Source organism: Electrona antarctica, assembly GCF_951216825.1.
Source record: "Electrona antarctica genome assembly, chromosome: 18".
NCBI lineage: Eukaryota > Metazoa > Chordata > Actinopteri > Myctophiformes > Myctophidae > Electrona > Electrona antarctica.
In genome coordinates, this window is record NC_136799.1 from 7266842 (window position 1) to 7284015 (window position 17174).

The 17174-nt window shown below is 42.2% G+C and overlaps 2 protein-coding genes across 2 annotated transcripts; one reads left to right on the plus strand and one right to left on the minus strand.

Annotated features, from left to right (window-relative positions):
* Positions 1–1817: 1817 nt before the first annotated feature.
* Positions 1818–13605, plus strand: LOC306942604 (peptidyl-prolyl cis-trans isomerase E-like; the record flags this gene model as incomplete). Its single annotated transcript, XM_079528611.1, has 10 exons — positions 1818–1902; positions 5665–5698; positions 5849–5875; positions 6287–6368; positions 6484–6587; positions 8358–8481; positions 8644–8829; positions 9702–9844; positions 10749–10909; positions 13590–13605. Exons 3-10 carry the CDS (start codon positions 5873–5875, stop codon positions 13603–13605), a joined length of 819 nt encoding a protein of 272 aa, XP_079384737.1. The 5' UTR covers positions 1818–1902; positions 5665–5698; positions 5849–5872.
* On the minus strand, positions 13139–16337 carry LOC306942135 (uncharacterized protein). The gene is made up of 2 exons (XM_079527870.1): positions 15930–16337; positions 13139–15698 (listed from the first exon to the last, which is right to left on the minus strand). Exon 2 carries the CDS (start codon positions 15241–15243, stop codon positions 13885–13887), a length of 1359 nt encoding a protein of 452 aa, XP_079383996.1. The 5' UTR covers positions 15244–15698; positions 15930–16337; the 3' UTR covers positions 13139–13884.
* Positions 16338–17174: the final 837 nt, after the last annotated feature.

The window sequence follows — 17174 nt, forward strand, 5'->3', positions numbered from 1 at the left end:
ATCCTTTCTTACTTTGAATTTTCAACATAGCAGGTTTTTGCCCCTACATTGTAAAATCATAATTGTTGTTTTAACTCCGAAAACATGACATAATGTGTCCATTTGGTTCCATTTGTACACTCTTAAATCGATCAAATCAAATTAACACTAAGACTTTCACTTTGTATTAAAGACTAAATGAAAACTACACCATGGGCTCAAGCTGACGAAAAAACAAAATACATACATACATGGATGCACCTGGGACGTATCCTCAGTGATGTATCCCAAGGTCATCGGGGTTTCGGGTCTCCCAACATCATACCCCTCACTCAGGTGACCCAGCCGGGGTGATCAAGTCCCGACTTACGTCCCAGTAGCTACCCTCGATCAGTCCCATTAGGGAAAAACCAGGGCCACACAATCCGTTCCTCCTGAACTACTCTGCCGGGACTGGGAGGTACCATTCTGGCGCGTGGAAGGACTAGGGTCTGTGGGTTGACTCCTGTCCAGACCCCTCCTACGTCTCACCAGGTCCACTCCTGCTCTCACCAGGTCAGGCCCTGTGCGTTGCACCAGACTCCCAGCACCAGGCACTTTATTCAGGAATGGCGGATTCTCGAGCCGCAACGGTTCCACAGGCTCCACCTTGACGAGACAATACTTGAACAACTTCTGTTGTTTATTAAAGCAGTTCAGCTCCAATCAAAGTTCCTTTTTATTTATTTAAATGTATTATTTTTACATGATTATCATTTTACCGTATACTTTTCTACATATTTCAGAAAAGAAAAGAAAAGAAAAGGAGCAGGAAGAAGATAAATCTTATTGATATCTGCCCCTATCTATCATTAAAAAAACACGAATTGATGCTCTTCTACCAACCATTAATTCTACTTCACCATGATTACATCAAATAAAAAGGAGAGAGAAAACAAACTAAAACAAAAAATCACCCGTGTGAAGTAAGTGGTGCAACTCCGTGTGGGGGTCCCCGGAACATCCAGACCCCTAGGAACACGCCCAGAGGGCCGGGCCGGTTCCGGCGAGCCGCCCCGCGTCAGAAACCTTTGAGAAATGACAGTTACCATGTGAGGGTTCCCAGGCCAGGGGTCTGTACTGTACTGATTTGATACACCTGAAATCATCATATATACAGTTCATATGTACATGTATGTGTATGTTAGGCTGCACAACAGTGACACTTGGTTTTGAAAACCAACCAAATGCAATTTCCGTGCTCAGACACTGAGACACAGCCACCCACCCAGCCAGGCACACACAAAGCTACTTAAGAAAGTGGTTGCACCACTTAAAAAAATATATACAGCCTATATATAAGAGCACAAGAACAAGAGAACAAAAAACAAAGAGAACGCTTTACATAGATTGCGCATTACATTCACACACACATTCATACACTCCATCATTCATTCATTCACATTCATTCACATTCATACAATCCATGCGGAGGCGCCAACCAGCAATTAGGGGTTCAGTGACAGTCAGTGTCTTGCTCAAGGACATTTTGACACTAAAGGTGGTTGCACACTGGACGCCTTTTTCGGAAAACCGATGGAGAAACGCCGCTAATAATCCGAAAAACGCGCTCTGTGTGCAGAGCTGCTCTACTGGAGACAAAATACAACCACCCCAATTGTATAAGTTATATTGTATTAACATACCATACAGAAAAGATTAATTAATTAAAAAAAAGTTGCATAGTGCCACTTTAACCAGCCGCTGTTTTTCCACCCCTTTTTAAAACTTTTCTTTTGACAGTTTTGATACATTTATGTAAGATATTTGTTGTGTTTGTGACAGGTGGCCTGGCCGAGGAGGTGGATGAGAAGGTGATGCATGCAGCATTCATTCCATTTGGTGACATCACAGACATTCAGATACCATTAGATTATGAAACTGGTAAGGCATCAATTAGTTATGTTGTATAAGTGTGATAATAGTGCCACTAGTATTAGTGTATGTAACACCAACACCTAATAATAACAATAATTATAATTCATCAAATGAAACTTATTTTTTAGCACTTTAATAGATACAGATTTAGAATCTCTATTTTGTGTCATTCATTACTAGGGATGCACCGATAGGGAAAGTCTTGGCCGAAACCGAATATAGGAAACAGTTGGCCGAGAACCGAATATGATTATTATATATCTTTTTACCTACCATTGCTGTCATGGCCGTACCTTAAAGCTACCTGATTTATGGCAAAATAAATAGTTATGGCAAAACTTAACTTAAATAATAATAATGGGTCCATAAAACCTTTATTCAGCTCTTTTGAATGCATTAATTGCATACACTATTCGGTGATATATTTTCTGCCTATTTGGGCTGAAACCGAATAGTCAGAAAATGCATTTTTAGCCATTTTCTGCCGAATATTTTCTGCGGACGAATATTCGGTGCATCACTACAGGAAAAACCTCTCTCTCAAAAAAGTGACATTTATGGAGATTACGTATAAAATTGGGCTTAAACTGGTTAAAGCAAAAAATTAAGTAAAACTACAAGAAACGGCTACAAATAGAATGTTAAGATTTGTTTAAAAAAATATTAAGATTTTGTATTATCGTGAGAACAATGGCTTCCATTATCGCATTGCAACTTTTCAGGAATAGAAAGCCTGCAGTTTCTATTAGCTTGGATTCCCCATCGATGATGTCACTGGTGGACGGGTACTTGGTAGGGGTACTCTAAAGTTTAGAGCCTTGTAGGTGGCGAGGAGTGTTTTGAGATGTCTATGCATGTCGACTGGGAGCCAGTGAAGTTGATGCAGGACTGGCGTGATGTGGTGATTGTGGTCACGGTTGCATAAATCACAACGGCAAAACGCAAAAGTGTCTCTACTTCTATGGAAGTCATGGCTGAAAGACGTCTGTGTTACTGTTGACAGCCACCATCTTTGTTTGGTGATCTGATAATGACCATAACTGATGCTTCTTCACATGGAACAGATGCATGTGGATTGCTTACTTCCTCTGTGTAACAGGATAGGTGGGCAGTGCACCAGTGTTGTTTTTGGCAGAACATTTTTATTTTAGTTTTAGTCATAGTCTTTTTATTTTTTATTTTAGTCACCTGGAATATTTTAGTGTTAGTCTAGTTTTAGTAGACTACATCTATAGTTGATTTAGTCGACTACAATGTGTTTTGGCGGTGCCTTGATGCTGTTGTAAAGACTGATTTTTGCACCTGCTGAAAATAGCCGATCTATAAGCTCACAAAGTGTCGCAGTGCGACGCATTGTGGGCTTGTAGATCTGCCATTTTCAGCATGTAACCAAGTGTAAAATGACTTGTACTGGATTTCTTGTCCACTAGTCCCTTCCTAACATTTTAGTCTAGTTTTTATTTGTTGACGAAAATTGTCAGTATATTTAGTCTTAGTTTTAGTCATCATAGCTTAGATTTCATTTCAGAATCAGAATCAGAATCAGAATCAGAATCAGTTTTATTGTCACATCACAGGTTTACAAGGTAAAAAAGTGGGTGAAATTCGTTTTTGTACATCGTTCCCATCGCAACGTTAATTTCCATAGAAAGAAGAGGGGGGGGGGGGGGGGGGAAGAGGGGTGGGGGGCAGGTGGGAAGGAGATCAAAACAAGAGAGCAACAGAATCTACATATTTACAAAAACCTGAGATAATAATAAAAAAAAACTAACTAAGGTGCCTGAGCATAGCAGCAATGTATGTAAACTGTGCATGTTATACTTATACTGTGCATATACATATGGACGTTAAGGTGCTTAGAGAAAAAAGAGCAATAACAACACAACAAGAGCAACAATAGAAAAACAAAAAGTCAGTGCGTTGTACATGGGATTAAGGTGCAAAAGGTCAGTGCGTGTCCACCTAGGGTGGACTGACCCTAGTATAATCCGCAGGTAGCTCCATGAGGGAGTGCAACAAAAAGTTTGGTGTGTCCGAGGGGGAGCTAAGTCCAAGTCCAAGTCCAAGTCATTGTCCCTGGTATAATCCACAGGTGTGTTCAGGAAGAGCCAGAAAAGTTTTTTTTTGCACTGCCTGCTGTCAGGCTGCTGAACAAGGCTTATGCCTCATTCAGCATCCTGACAGCAGCCGGATTAAAACTGCACCAGAGCCTGGTGGTGGAACTCTTGATACTGCGGTAGAGCCCCTTGCCCGGTCGCGGTCGTTGTAGGGGTTTGAACAGTCTGTGACTTGGGTGGTGCTTGTCCTTGATGATGCGCTTGGCTTTGACCACGCACCGCCTTTTGTACAGTTCCTGGAGCGCTGGGAGCTCGATTCCCATTATCCGCTCTGCCGATCGCACTACTCGTTGTAGGCTGATCTTTTCTCGGGCAGTGCAGTTCCCGTACCAGGCCGTGACACAGTTTCCATTTAGTTTTCGTCAGTGAAATAAGTCGACGAACATTTTTCGTCTTAGTTTTAGTCGTCAAAATCAACACTGCTCTGCAGGCCAAAGAGTACGCCGACGTGGTCACTAATCAGAATGGGGGGGGACTGTTATATTATTTCCACACAACTCTTAAAGGTATATTCAGTGATCTCACTTAATTCAAATATCACTTATTTTTTGGATAATCCTCCCTACTATAAAGTGTGCTGACCATATAAGGAGTTCCTCCCTGTCCCCAGTGAGCCCCTGGGGTCAAAAAACCCTGGTTTCGGTTTGGGCTTTGGGTGGCAAAGCCTTCATCCAATCAGGATGAGAGGGGCCTTCCTCCAATCATGATCGAGTGGGGCGGGCATTGGTGCACGTGCTGTTGGTCTGTTGTACTTCCCCCACTGTAGAGCGTGTGCATGTGCACATCTTGTTACCGGGTGGACCGGGTTTTTTTCCAAATCACCCAAATCACTGAATGTTCCTTTAAGTTATATTAAAGGGATAGTTCAGATTTTTTGAACTTAAGTTGTATGAAATACTTGCCAATAATATAGTGGTTGCAACTGTATTAATTGATTGCCCGAGTCCTGTGGTGGGAGTTCTGCTCTGGTTTTGGTTAAATATCAAGTAGTTCCGGTCATTTTGTGGGGGGCACTGGGGGCCACGCAGTAAAAGTAAATGAATCCACAAAACTAACGTCATTTGTATTGTTGACCTATTTCTAAAATATTAGTGCAACTTCCGTTCTTTTTTTACCCCTCTATCACACAGAACTATGTTTTTTGTGTCTATCACTACGCCCAAAAAATAGTTCCATGTGATAGAGGGGTCAAAGTTGAACGGAAGTCGCGCTAATATTTTAGAAATAGGTCAACAATACAAATTACGTTCGTTTTGTGGATTCATTTACTTTTACTGCGTGGCCCCAGTGCCCCCCACAAAATGACCAGAACTACTTAATATTGACCAAAACCAGAGCAGAACTCTCACCATGGGACTCGGGCAATCGATTAATACAGTTGCAACCACTATATTAATGGCAAGTATTTCATACAACTTAAGTTCAAAAAATCTGAACTATCCCTTTAATGATATAGTTCCATGTTGAAAATGAGCATTTTTCAACACATTACATGTTACATTTGTTTTAGTTTTTCTTTTTGACAAAAATACACATCGTTATTGTACATCGAGGTGCCCTGGTTGTCCCTAGTGCCGACCTATCCTGTATCCGTTTTATATGCATGACCTTTTGTTGTAGATTGTTGACTTCTTCATTGGTTGTTTTTCAGAGAAGCACAGAGGATTTGCCTTGAGCTGGCAGAGGTAAGTTACTGCTACTGTGTGCAGTGACTTGTGTTGTTGTACTGTAGATTGCCACCTTGTGGACATGGTAGGTCATAGCTTTGTCACAGAGTATGAGTGTTTGATCTGCATTTGTGATTGACATCTCTTTCTGAATGTTGTCTTCCATAGGATGCAGCGGCTGCCATTGACAACATGGTGAGTTGAGTTCACCTGACTCGCTTAAACCACTTTGAAGCTGTCATCCCTGTTTTGGGCATGTCAATAAACAAATGTATAAAGAAATATAGCTTTATTTACTTTTTATTTTTTCCAAAAATAGATTCACCATATATTAGCTATTCTACTTGGCATAAATGGTAAATGGTGCATTTATATAGCGCCTTTATCCAAGGCGCTTTACATAGATTGTGCATTACATTTACCCATTCACACACACATGGTACCAACCAGCACATTGGGAGCAATTTGGGGTTCAGTGTCTTGCCCAATGAAGTACATTATATGTGGTTAAGCGATGACAAGTCCACAATGTCCACACATACAGTATGTGTCAAATTTCTAGTATAGTGAGGAAATGACACTGGGCCTCTGCTGTTTTCTCCCCAGAACGAGTCTGAGCTGTTTGGACGAACAATCCGGGTAAACATCGCCAAACCGATGAGAATCAAGGAGGGCTCATCCCGACCAGGTGATTATTAATGTATGACTAGTCTAAACTAAGTATGGCCCCCCCTGGAGGGTATGTACAGATCTAAACTCTGTGACCGTCCTTCATCCTGGCTCCCTCTGTCTTCGTCCCTCAGTGTGGTCCGATGACGACTGGTTAAAGAAGTTCTCTGGGAAAACCGCTGAGGAGGGTGAGACGGAGGAGTCCGCTGGGGACGCCGCCAGTACCACAACGCAAGATGTGAGAATGCGGTCTTTTCAATTCACCCTTTGTCAGTAGTGCTGCCAGAATTGGCCAAAAATGATATTCGAATATTCCTTTTATATTGTATTCGAACAATTTTCGAATGATTTCGAATGTCGAATGTATATGATTTTAATATGAATATTGCAGCCTAATATGCTGTAAAACTTGATCTTTCTTTATCTATATGGTCCGGTCCTGTATGGGCTGTGGTTGGTGCTGAGAAATGCACTCTCGAGTCTTGCAATATCAAATGAATGATTCATAATTATCTTAATAGCCTAATGTTTTAGTTTACGTGGCACAGAGTCTCGGCAGAACTCACACAGCAATTTTATTGTTATTTTTTTAATTCGAATCCTAATTTAAAATATTCGATTATTCTTTTATTTGTTACATTCGAATATTCATTCGAATATGGAATATTTGTTGGCAGCACTATTTGTCGGCAGCACTATTTGTCAGCCTTCTGACTGGTCCCTGACTGAATAACCTTGTTTCTGCCTTGTTCATGTTGAATTTGCTAAAACATCATTGTTGGGGAAAAAACTAAAAACAAACATGACATGCCGAGTCACCATGTGATGTTCCTTTTTACTGACACCAAGTTTAAAATAAGAATTGAATGCACAGAATATCAATATGAAGCAACTTAAAAACATGTTATTTCAATGGTAGTGGATGGAGAGAGGATTTTTGTCCAACCACGAAACTGCAACCAATGGGTGTGAAGAGGGGCACAACCACGGACGGCACTTGACAAAGGGGGAATTGTGTGTTGACATGGTCTGGTCTGTCTTTTTTTATTTAATTTATTTGGCAGGGACAGTACAAAACTAGAAAAAGTGCCCTTCTGGGCACAGGTCTCCACCAGGAGGATAGGAGTGTGAGTGTGATGTTTGGCAAAATGTTTAGAAGCAATATAACCGTGTGTGTGCGTGCAGCGTACATGCATGCGTGTGTGTGACGTGGCTTGGCCTGTAGCGTCACCATGAGGCTGATTTGAAAACTGTCAAATGGCATTTCTTCCAAAGCCTAGTGGGAATATGCATGCACAGTTTCACCACAATCGGACGCTGCGTTGAGTAGTTGTGGCGATTTGTACAAAACGGGTACAAAGCGGGCTACTCCTGAAAATTTTAGAAGCCAATCGTAGCCAATGAGGGTGGATTATGAGAAATCAAACCAACCCGTCTTGATCACATGACTATGGAGAGCATGTGTACCGATTTGCGTGAAATTTGGATAAGATCTGAAGGAGTAATATTAGAAAATGTGTTTTACATATGTCGGCCTCCTGGTGGCGCTATAAAGAGCAGATGTGAAAAATTCCAGGTAATGGTTTTTCCTTGGCCTCTAGGGAGTTGGCATACAAAGTTATCCACAGATCCGTGCAGTTAGAGGTAAAAACACTTTTCTGCCAGTTATAACGCCACCATGAGGCTGAGTTGAAAATGTTCATGTGGCATTTCTTCCTTGGCCTAGTGGGAATGTGCGTGCACAATTTCACGGAAATCACATGATGTTTTCATGATTTGCAGCATTTTTTTTAAACTGAGCACTCCTGCTTGCTTTGGAAGCCAATCTTAGTCTGAATGAGTTGTTGCACCTAGGAACAATACAGTTAGTTACCACTCGTGGAGGCTTGTGTAGTTGCTCTACCAGAGCTCGTCTTGTGGATTATGGTCTGTCTTGTGGGTCAAGACAGTATGTTGTGATTGTCTGTTTGAGATGGTGATAATATTGTCTTATTATTCTTGTTGTCAGGGTGAGCCCCCAGCCAAGAAGGGCAGAGTCAACCCTCAGGTCTACATGGACATCAAGATTTGGAACAAGCTGGCAGGAAGACTTCGATTCCTACTGCGAGCTGACATCGTTCCCATGACTGCAGGTCTCTCTCTCTCTTTCTGTCTCTCTTTCTCTCTTTCTATTTAATACAGCTTTCCGTTAGACTCTGCCAGAAGGTAGATTTGAATGAATTGTTTGTGTAATAACAGGTTGAAACAATCCTGATAAAGGCAGATGTATGATGAAAAGATGTCTTTTCTTCTAGAGAACTTCCGCTGCCTGTGTACACATGAGAAAGGCTTTGGGTTCAAAGGCAGCTGCTTCCACCGTATCATCCCTCAGTTCATGTGTCAGGGAGGCGACTTCACCAACCACAACGGAACCGGCGGAAAGTCAATCTATGGTCGCAAGTTTGACGACGAGAACTTTGTCCTCAAACACACGGCTCCAGGTGAGACCTGAGTTGCTTAAGTGCACACTAATATTCCAATTGCTGGTATTAATCAGGTTGTCATATATTTGATTGATGTTTTTACATGCATAATTGGGGTGTCGTGTTACAACGTCGAGCAAGACATTGTTATTTATGCATGTTAAAATCCCGACCGAAATCGGACAAGTGTCAGAAGATTGTGTGGGGAGAAAAAACATGGTGATTTTGGATGTACAGTCATTTTAACCTGAGACCAGATTCTACAGAATGTGTTCCAAATCCTGACAGTTTTCTGAAGAACGTAACAGTGGTGCTCAAACCTTTTCATGTCAAGGCACTTACACCCGCCTTCTAATGAGAGCGCAAAATCTGTCTTGGAAGAGCCATCCATCGACTAATCTAATATACGGCAACCTTCCCCGTGTTTCTTCACTGGTCCGCAGTTTGCCGGCCACTGCTACAGAGCTGACAATGAGGTTATACAGTATCTTCCCTTCTTCTCTGGAGTCCTGCCTCAGGGCGGACCAGAGGTAGAAAGCTGTCGTTCCCTGATGTCATCGCTAGGGACACATGCTTCAGTAGGCAGGAACTGGGGGTGGCAATGAAGGACCGGGAAGTCTGGCGTAGCATTGTGGAATCCATGATCTCGACCGCGGTCGAAAAATGATGATGATGTCAAGGAACCACAGATACTATCTGTATTTACAAGCGCCACAAGCTTGTAGATCTGCTATTTTTCAACAGATTGTTTAAAATAAAGTAATGGTTAAAGTGGTTTAAAGCTATAAGGTGACACAGATGCGTCCTCTGGTCTAAATGAGCTAAATTAGGGTAAGATCAGCGTATTTGTTGCCTAGTGTATTAACTAGGCTTCTCTTTTGGTCATATAGCACAGCTCTCCATGGCCAATTCTGGTCCAAACAGCAACGGCTCTCAGTTCTTCATCACAACGGACAAGACGGACTGGCTCGATGGCAAGCATGTAGTGTTTGGAGACCTGATAGAGGGCATGGAGGTGGTCCGTGCAATGGAGGTAAGATCTGGTGTATGTTGTTATTGTATACAGTATCATTTTCAACAATCATCACAATTAGCCCTTTGCTAAATCCCACCCGAAAAAGCCATTGTCCAATGCCAATCCAAATAGTTTAGCAACTGTTGCTATGCAGGTCAAGCTTTCACCACCTCATAGCTGTCAATGTTATTTTGCATGGCTGAGTTGTTGAACATATACATGGCTTAATGTCGAGAAAGTTACACGACTGACCCACCCAGGTGATGGCAATAATACTAATGACCGTAGTCTACCATGCAACATGAAAACTCCTGTCGGGTGGTCGTTAAAAGTTGATTTCTCCCTCTGTCATTTCCTCATATTTCTAGTTTATTTAAATAGTGTCATGCACATTTGTCCAGTGCATAGCCTACTACAGGCCTGGTAAGACATTTTGATGCTCTTGCTACTGAAATGATCTATTATGGAGAAATCCCATTATTTAACATGCATCTCAATGGGGGAGAAGGAGAGCTTGCCCTGTCCTCACTGCTAACGTGCCTATTGGACAAGGACGGGTTGGGAAGGGACTTAGCAAAGGGCTGCTTGTAGTTTCTTCCCCCAGACCATCAGAACCCTGAATGCTCGCCATATACTCGCCCCAAAACAAACCTCTTGAGATGAATAGCACTTTATCTATATTGCACTTTGGATGCATCAGCACTTTCTGTTACAAATGTGACAAGCTAAGTTGTGGAGAACAGTATTGTTCCCCTGTATTCCTAGTGTGTATTGTGACAATAAAAAACTGATTCTGATGCATGATTAGTAATTGAAACATTTGTACCATGTGCATTTTATTTAGAGACTGTCCAAGCAATGGCGGTCGGTTCCAAAGCTAGTCTTGTAATCCTCAGCATGACCCTGTCTTGTGTCCGTACAGGCTCAAGGAGCAAAAGATGGCAAGCCCAAGCAGAAGGTGATCATCTCTGACTGCGGAGAATATGTGTGTGTGTGTGTGTGTGTGTGTGTGTGTGTGTGTGTGTGTGTGTGTGTGTGTGTGTGTGTGTGTGTGTGTGTGTGTGTGTGTGTGTGTGTGTGTGTGTGTGTGTGTGTGTGTGTGTGTGTGTGACAGATGGGGATGACAGAAGTGGAGTTTTTTTGTCTCTACTCTATTTTGAACTTGTGTTCTCTGTCAATATTTCAATAAACCTTTTTTTTTTATTATTAAGAATTAGAACCAAATTGTATCTTTGTCATGGCTGGTGTGCAGTTTTATTTGTTTTTTGTGCAACTATGTCAAATTTGTCTCATAAAATTGCCAACAATTTTTATATGGTTTATATGGTCCACTGATTCCCCACATTTTGGCACGAAGAGCTTCAATCTGAAAGAAAACCATCAGTGTCTGATATAATTGTACAACACTGTTGTTAGAGCTATTCTACTAAAGGCAATATGTGTTCCCTTTCATTCTCATATGACATTCCAAATAGGTCATTGAGGTCACATCCAACGGTAAAGTCTTGTAATCCTCCTCAGCACGTCTTGTTTACATTCAGGTTCAAGCACGCAGAAAGCATGCATGTGTGGACAGGAATTAAAACAAATCTTTGGGCGTCAGGTTCTACCTACTCCGCTCATCAGGCACTTCAAAAGACCTATAACCAGAACCAAATTGTATCACCACGTTTGCATTTTAAAATTGCATATTTTATCCTCATCGATTTGACAATTTCATGTTTCATTTTATTAATACTCTTGACTAGAGTAAAGACCCAGCGTAGAGTTTCTGTTGACCGTTATGGAGATTATTATATTTTTTTCTGGCATACATTAATCTATTTACAGAGAAACGAGTTGGTAGAAAAAAAAGTGTTAATGGAACTTCTATTTGTTCACTGTCATATCAAGCCGTTGACCCATTTAGACCTGAAGACGATTCTACAAATGTCTTCTAAATCCTGACCGTTTTCTGAAAAACACATGTTTCTATGTCGTTCTCAAACTATTTCATGTCAAGGACCCCAAATGATATGTTATGTTGTTCCAGGCACCCCTCCAGAAGCAAAGATTTCAGTAAAAAACGTTCGCTCTGAAATATTATATTCAAAGATTTTGCCACATTTTCACGATTTTTCAAAAATAGCAGATCTACAAGCTTGTAGTGTGGCACTCATGAGCTTGTAGATCTGCTATTTTTCAATAGCTAAAGTATAACATAATGCAGTTAAAACACCAAAAGGGGATCCCGCCCCAGTTAGGGGTTTAGTGTCTGGATTTGAACCCCACATTATTTTTTTCACTGTCCAATCATGCTCCTGTTTGTGAACCCGGCCAGCAAGTGAACTCGGTGAAAGAAGGAACAAAGAAAGTGAAATGTGTCAACCATGTGTTGTGTTGTGTAGGACAGGCTACCTTAAGCCAGGGGCTCTCAACCAGTGGCTCGCGACCCAAATTATTTTGGGGTGTCCCCAGATTTTATTCTTTTGTTTCAACTGAATGTCTGGTAAATGGAAATGTCCTTAATGATTATATCTGGTTTCAGTATTTATTTATGATGAAATGAAATCTATATTTACCCAGGGTATCTGGGCTAAGCTCAAGAACTTGTTTCCAGCCAGGCCCTGCTCATAGAACACATTTCATCGTAGTGGTTCAATGCCTTGTTCAAGGGCACTTCAGCGGTGGTAATTTTTTTGGACGGCTGATTCGAACTGGGAACCTTCCGGTATCAAGACCGCGCCGCTATCCGTTCGGCCACCGCTGCCACTATTTTTTCTATTTCTATTGCCATGTATTTTCTCTATTATTAAGGTTATTGCAGCGGTCAATTTGTATTGGGGAGGGGGACGGGGCGCGGGTCACGAGACATGGTCAAAGCATTTCCGGGGGTCACGAGCCAAAAGCGTTGAGAAGCCCTGCCTTAGGGCTACATGAAACTTGATCGAGTGCTCTCATCAGTGTTTTAAAGGTCACCAGAGATTTCGACCCAGGACGATTCGACCCGGACCATTCGACCCGCTCTCGACCCGCTTGGACCTGACTTTTCGACCCGGACCGCGAGAGAGAGAGACAGAGAGAGACAGACACGATGAAGAAGTCAAAAGTTTCATCAAGCAATTGTTTGCTTTGCCCTACATCCCGGCCGGTGAGATAGTAGACGCATTCAATCGCCACACATCGACGTCGACAGAACGGCTAGAACCTCTTGTGGACTACATCCGTGACACCTGGATGAATGGCCAGTGGAAACCACAGCAGTGGTGCGTTTACCGACAAGCCATCAGTGTAGCGGACCGGCTGGATAATAATTTGGGTAAAGCCGACTGATGAGTTTGACGTTTCTCTTTATTCAGAACCCAACGTAGAAACTGGAAAAAGGACATAACATATAGGCTATATCAATATAACATTCCATAATCAAAAGGCATAATACATTTTCCATAACATCCATGAGCATATACATCACAAAACTATACAATATTTAATCCATCATATCAACATGCAATATAGAAATAAATAACCCTCAGACAATACATACAACAATAAGACTAATTACCAGTATCCCTCATACAAGATTGACCAACAATAAAAGTATCACCTTTTTCCCCTTTCCAGCTCGGTGCTAAAGTGGCTTGTGCAAAACTGTTCTGTTCCAGGGCTCGTTTGGGCCATCCGTCCTTCCTTTGCGGTCTGACCGTCCGTCCTTCCTCAAATAAACTTCTCCATGTTTGCCATTACTCTCTTGTGGCAAATCTGGCAATATCTGTTCCTCTACCAGCGAGGTGGGCAAGTGACAGTTTTATAAGCTTCAGTGTGCAACCCCATCCTGGGCGTTGTCCTCAGTCACAGGTGAACTTGATCATGTTAATTGCAACTGATTTGTCACTGGGCAGGAAATCTTTCAAATAACAGCATTGGAGAACTGACTTTTGGGCAGGAAACGTTTCAAAATAAAAGCCACAAGGAAAACACATATTGACCCTGGAAACATCCCTGTGGGTCCGTTACACTCCCACCAAATCATTAGTGCTTTAAAAACAGGTTGCATAAATCAAAAATGATTTTACATCAAATTACGTGACCCCATACTCATTTAAAATTTTAAATAAAATATGTAGGAAGGGGCTGTGCAGTCTGTCTCCCACCTTTCCTCCCACCTTAAATACTCCATCTCCAATGAGAACATGCTCAGCACTGACTTCCGATGAGCATTGACTGATGAGCATAGTGTCTTGGGCCTTGAACCTTCCAGCCTTGGCTGTTTTCCTTTTGGTTTGTTTGGGCAGGGATGCCCGTTCTTCGTCTGGTTGTCTTTGTTGCAGTGGCACTCCTCTAGGCCGCCGTTCCACCTCGACTGCAGCCGGGGTGTCTTCCTTGGTAGTCACCTTGTAGGCCATCGCAGCCACTGCATTAGGATCGCCCCCGCCGGCCTGTAGAGTACCAGCTCCAACTGAACCCCCTGGCGCCTCGGGATCTGAGGCCAGGGCAGCTGCACCGTGCTGGGCCGGGTCTTTGGGCTTCACTGCTGCTGCTCCCTCAGTCACCTTCAGCTGCCTTTTGATGCCATTTTCTTCCTCGCCAGCCGGAGCACCCGGGCCTGGCCGTTTTTGTTGAATCTCCTCATGTTGCTCCTTCATGGCAGTCAGGGGTTTCTCCTGCTGCTCCTGCTCCTTCATGGCAGTCAGGGGTTTCTCCTGCTGCTCCTGCTCCTTCATGGCAGTCAGGGGTTTCTCCTGCTGTTCCTTCATGGCAGTCAGGGGTTTCTCCTGCTGCTCCTTCCGTTCAGCTTCAATCTGCTCCTTCCGTTCAGCTTCAATCTGCTCCTTCCGTTCAGCTTCAATCTGCTCCTTCCGTTCAGCTTCAATCTGCTCCTTCCGTTCATCTTCAATCTGCTCCTTCCGTTCAGCTTCAATCTGCTCCTTCCGTTCATCTTCAATCTGCTCTGATAAACTCCTCCCCTGCCTCTTCCTGGCAAGCTCTACTGCCACAGATGCAGAGTGATAGCTACTCTTGGTACCAACGTGTGATGAAGTACCAAAAAGAGAGTGAAAAGGATCATGGCCAAGCAGTTCATAAAAACAATCCTGCATCCCCGTTCCAAATTCATTATCAACAATTCTGTCAAAAAGAACTTCAAAAATGTCCTTCGATATAAATTTACAAGCATTTACTCTTCTTCTCACATAATCATCTGGGGTGCCATGTTTAAAGATGTCAGAGTAGAGTTTTGAAATATCCTTACACTTAACCAAAGTGTCAAGGACATGTCCTGGGTCGCTCTCAGCAATGTTGGCCTTTAACTGTGTCTTTGTGATCCATGCAATAGCCTTCCACTGGTCATACATAGATAGAAGCTTCTTTACCTTATTCTCAACAAATTCTAGATCTGCATTGTCATCTGACTCATTCACCATCATGCTAATGTCTGCCATTTTGGATTAGATTTCAAATAAAATGTAAAAACAGGCTATGGGTGTGACTGAAAATAATAACCATAAATAAATGCAACACAAAAACATATGGACCTTAAATCACTGTATTACAATCTCACTGTAAAACACCATAATCTTTGCATGTAAACCATTAACTGAAATTAAATTCAAGAACCCTTATATACAATATGTCCATATATGTTCCGTCTCCTGACCATGTAATGTTCTGTCATGCAGTTGTAGTGTTTGTGTTAATGTAACCGTTCACCAGATTCATTTGACTGTCCGATGTGTTGCAGGCCTGATGGCATAGTTTGAGCTCCAGTGTAGATGAGTGGTGAAGAGTTGCAGTCCTTGGGTAAAGTTTCTACTGTAGCGGACCGGCTGGATAATAATTTGGGTAAAGCCGACTGATGAGTTTGACGTTTCTCTTTATTCAGAACCCAACGTAGAAACTGGAAAAAAGGACATAACATATAGGCTATATCAATATAACATTCCATAATCAAAAGGCATAATACATTTTCCATAACATCCATGAGCATATACATCACAAAACTATACAATATTTAATCCATCATATCAACATGCAATATAGAAATAAATAACCCTCAGACAATACATACAACAATAAGACTAATTACCAGTATCCCTCATACAAGATTGACCAACAATAAAAGTATCACCTTTTTCCCCTTTCCAGCTCGGTGCTAAAGTGGCTTGTGCAAAACTGTTCTGTTCCAGGGCTCGTTTGGGCCATCCGTCCTTCCTTTGCGGTCTGACCGTCCGTCCGTCCGTCCTTCCTCAAATAAACTTCTCCATGTTTGCCATTACTCTCTTGTGGCAAATCTGGCAATATCTGTTCCTCTACCAGCGAGGTGGGCAAGTGACAGTTTTATAAGCTTCAGTGTGCAACCCCATCCTGGGCGTTGTCCTCAGTCACAGGTGAACTTGATCATGTTAATTGCAACTGATTTGTCACTGGGCAGGAAATCTTTCAAATAACAGCATTGGAGAACTGACTTTTGGGCAGGAAACGTTTCAAAATAAAAGCCACAAGGAAAACACATATTGACCCTGGAAACATCCCTGTGGGTCCGTTACAATCAGAACCAACAACCACCTGGAGGGATGGCACTACAGACTCAACAACGCAGCACAGCGGCCAAGCTTGAATCTGTACCTGCTTGTGTCGTTGCTGTACAAAGAAGCTGGCACAATCTCACACCTACAACGTCTCGTCACAATGGATATGGTGGCACGCTACCAGCGAAAGAAAACTAAGGACACAGAGGGCAAACTGGTGAAACTATGGGATGCCTATGCAATGAACGAGTTGGACATCACCCAGCTGCTGGCAGCTGTTGCTGAGGTGAACACGATGCCACACGGGGTCGGACTGGCAAGAGCGGACAGAGCCTGGTCTCCTTTCTCTTTTTTATTCCCCCATTTTTTTTGTATATAACTATTTTTGATAACTTGTTTTTCTATGACTGAAATAGTGCACATTCAATCAGACTCAGCCTTTTTGTAATATACATTTTATTTCAATTGTTTTTGTATATACTACTATTTTTGACTTGAAATTGTTTTACACTGCCCTGTTTTGTCAAATAAAATAACAGTTACGTTAATTCATTGACTGAAATAGTGCACATTCAATCAGACTCAGCCTTTTTGTAATATACATTTTATTTCACATTTTTTTGTATATACTACTATTTTTGACTTGAAAACTATGGGATGCCTATGCAATGAACGAGTTGGACATCACCCAGCTGCTGGCAGCTGTTGCTGAGGTGAACACGATGCCACACGGGGTCGGACTGGCAAGAGCGGACAGAGCCTGGTCTCCTTTCTCTTTTTTATTCCCCCATTTTTTTTGTATATAACTATTTTTGATAACTTGTTTTTCTATGACTGAAATAGTG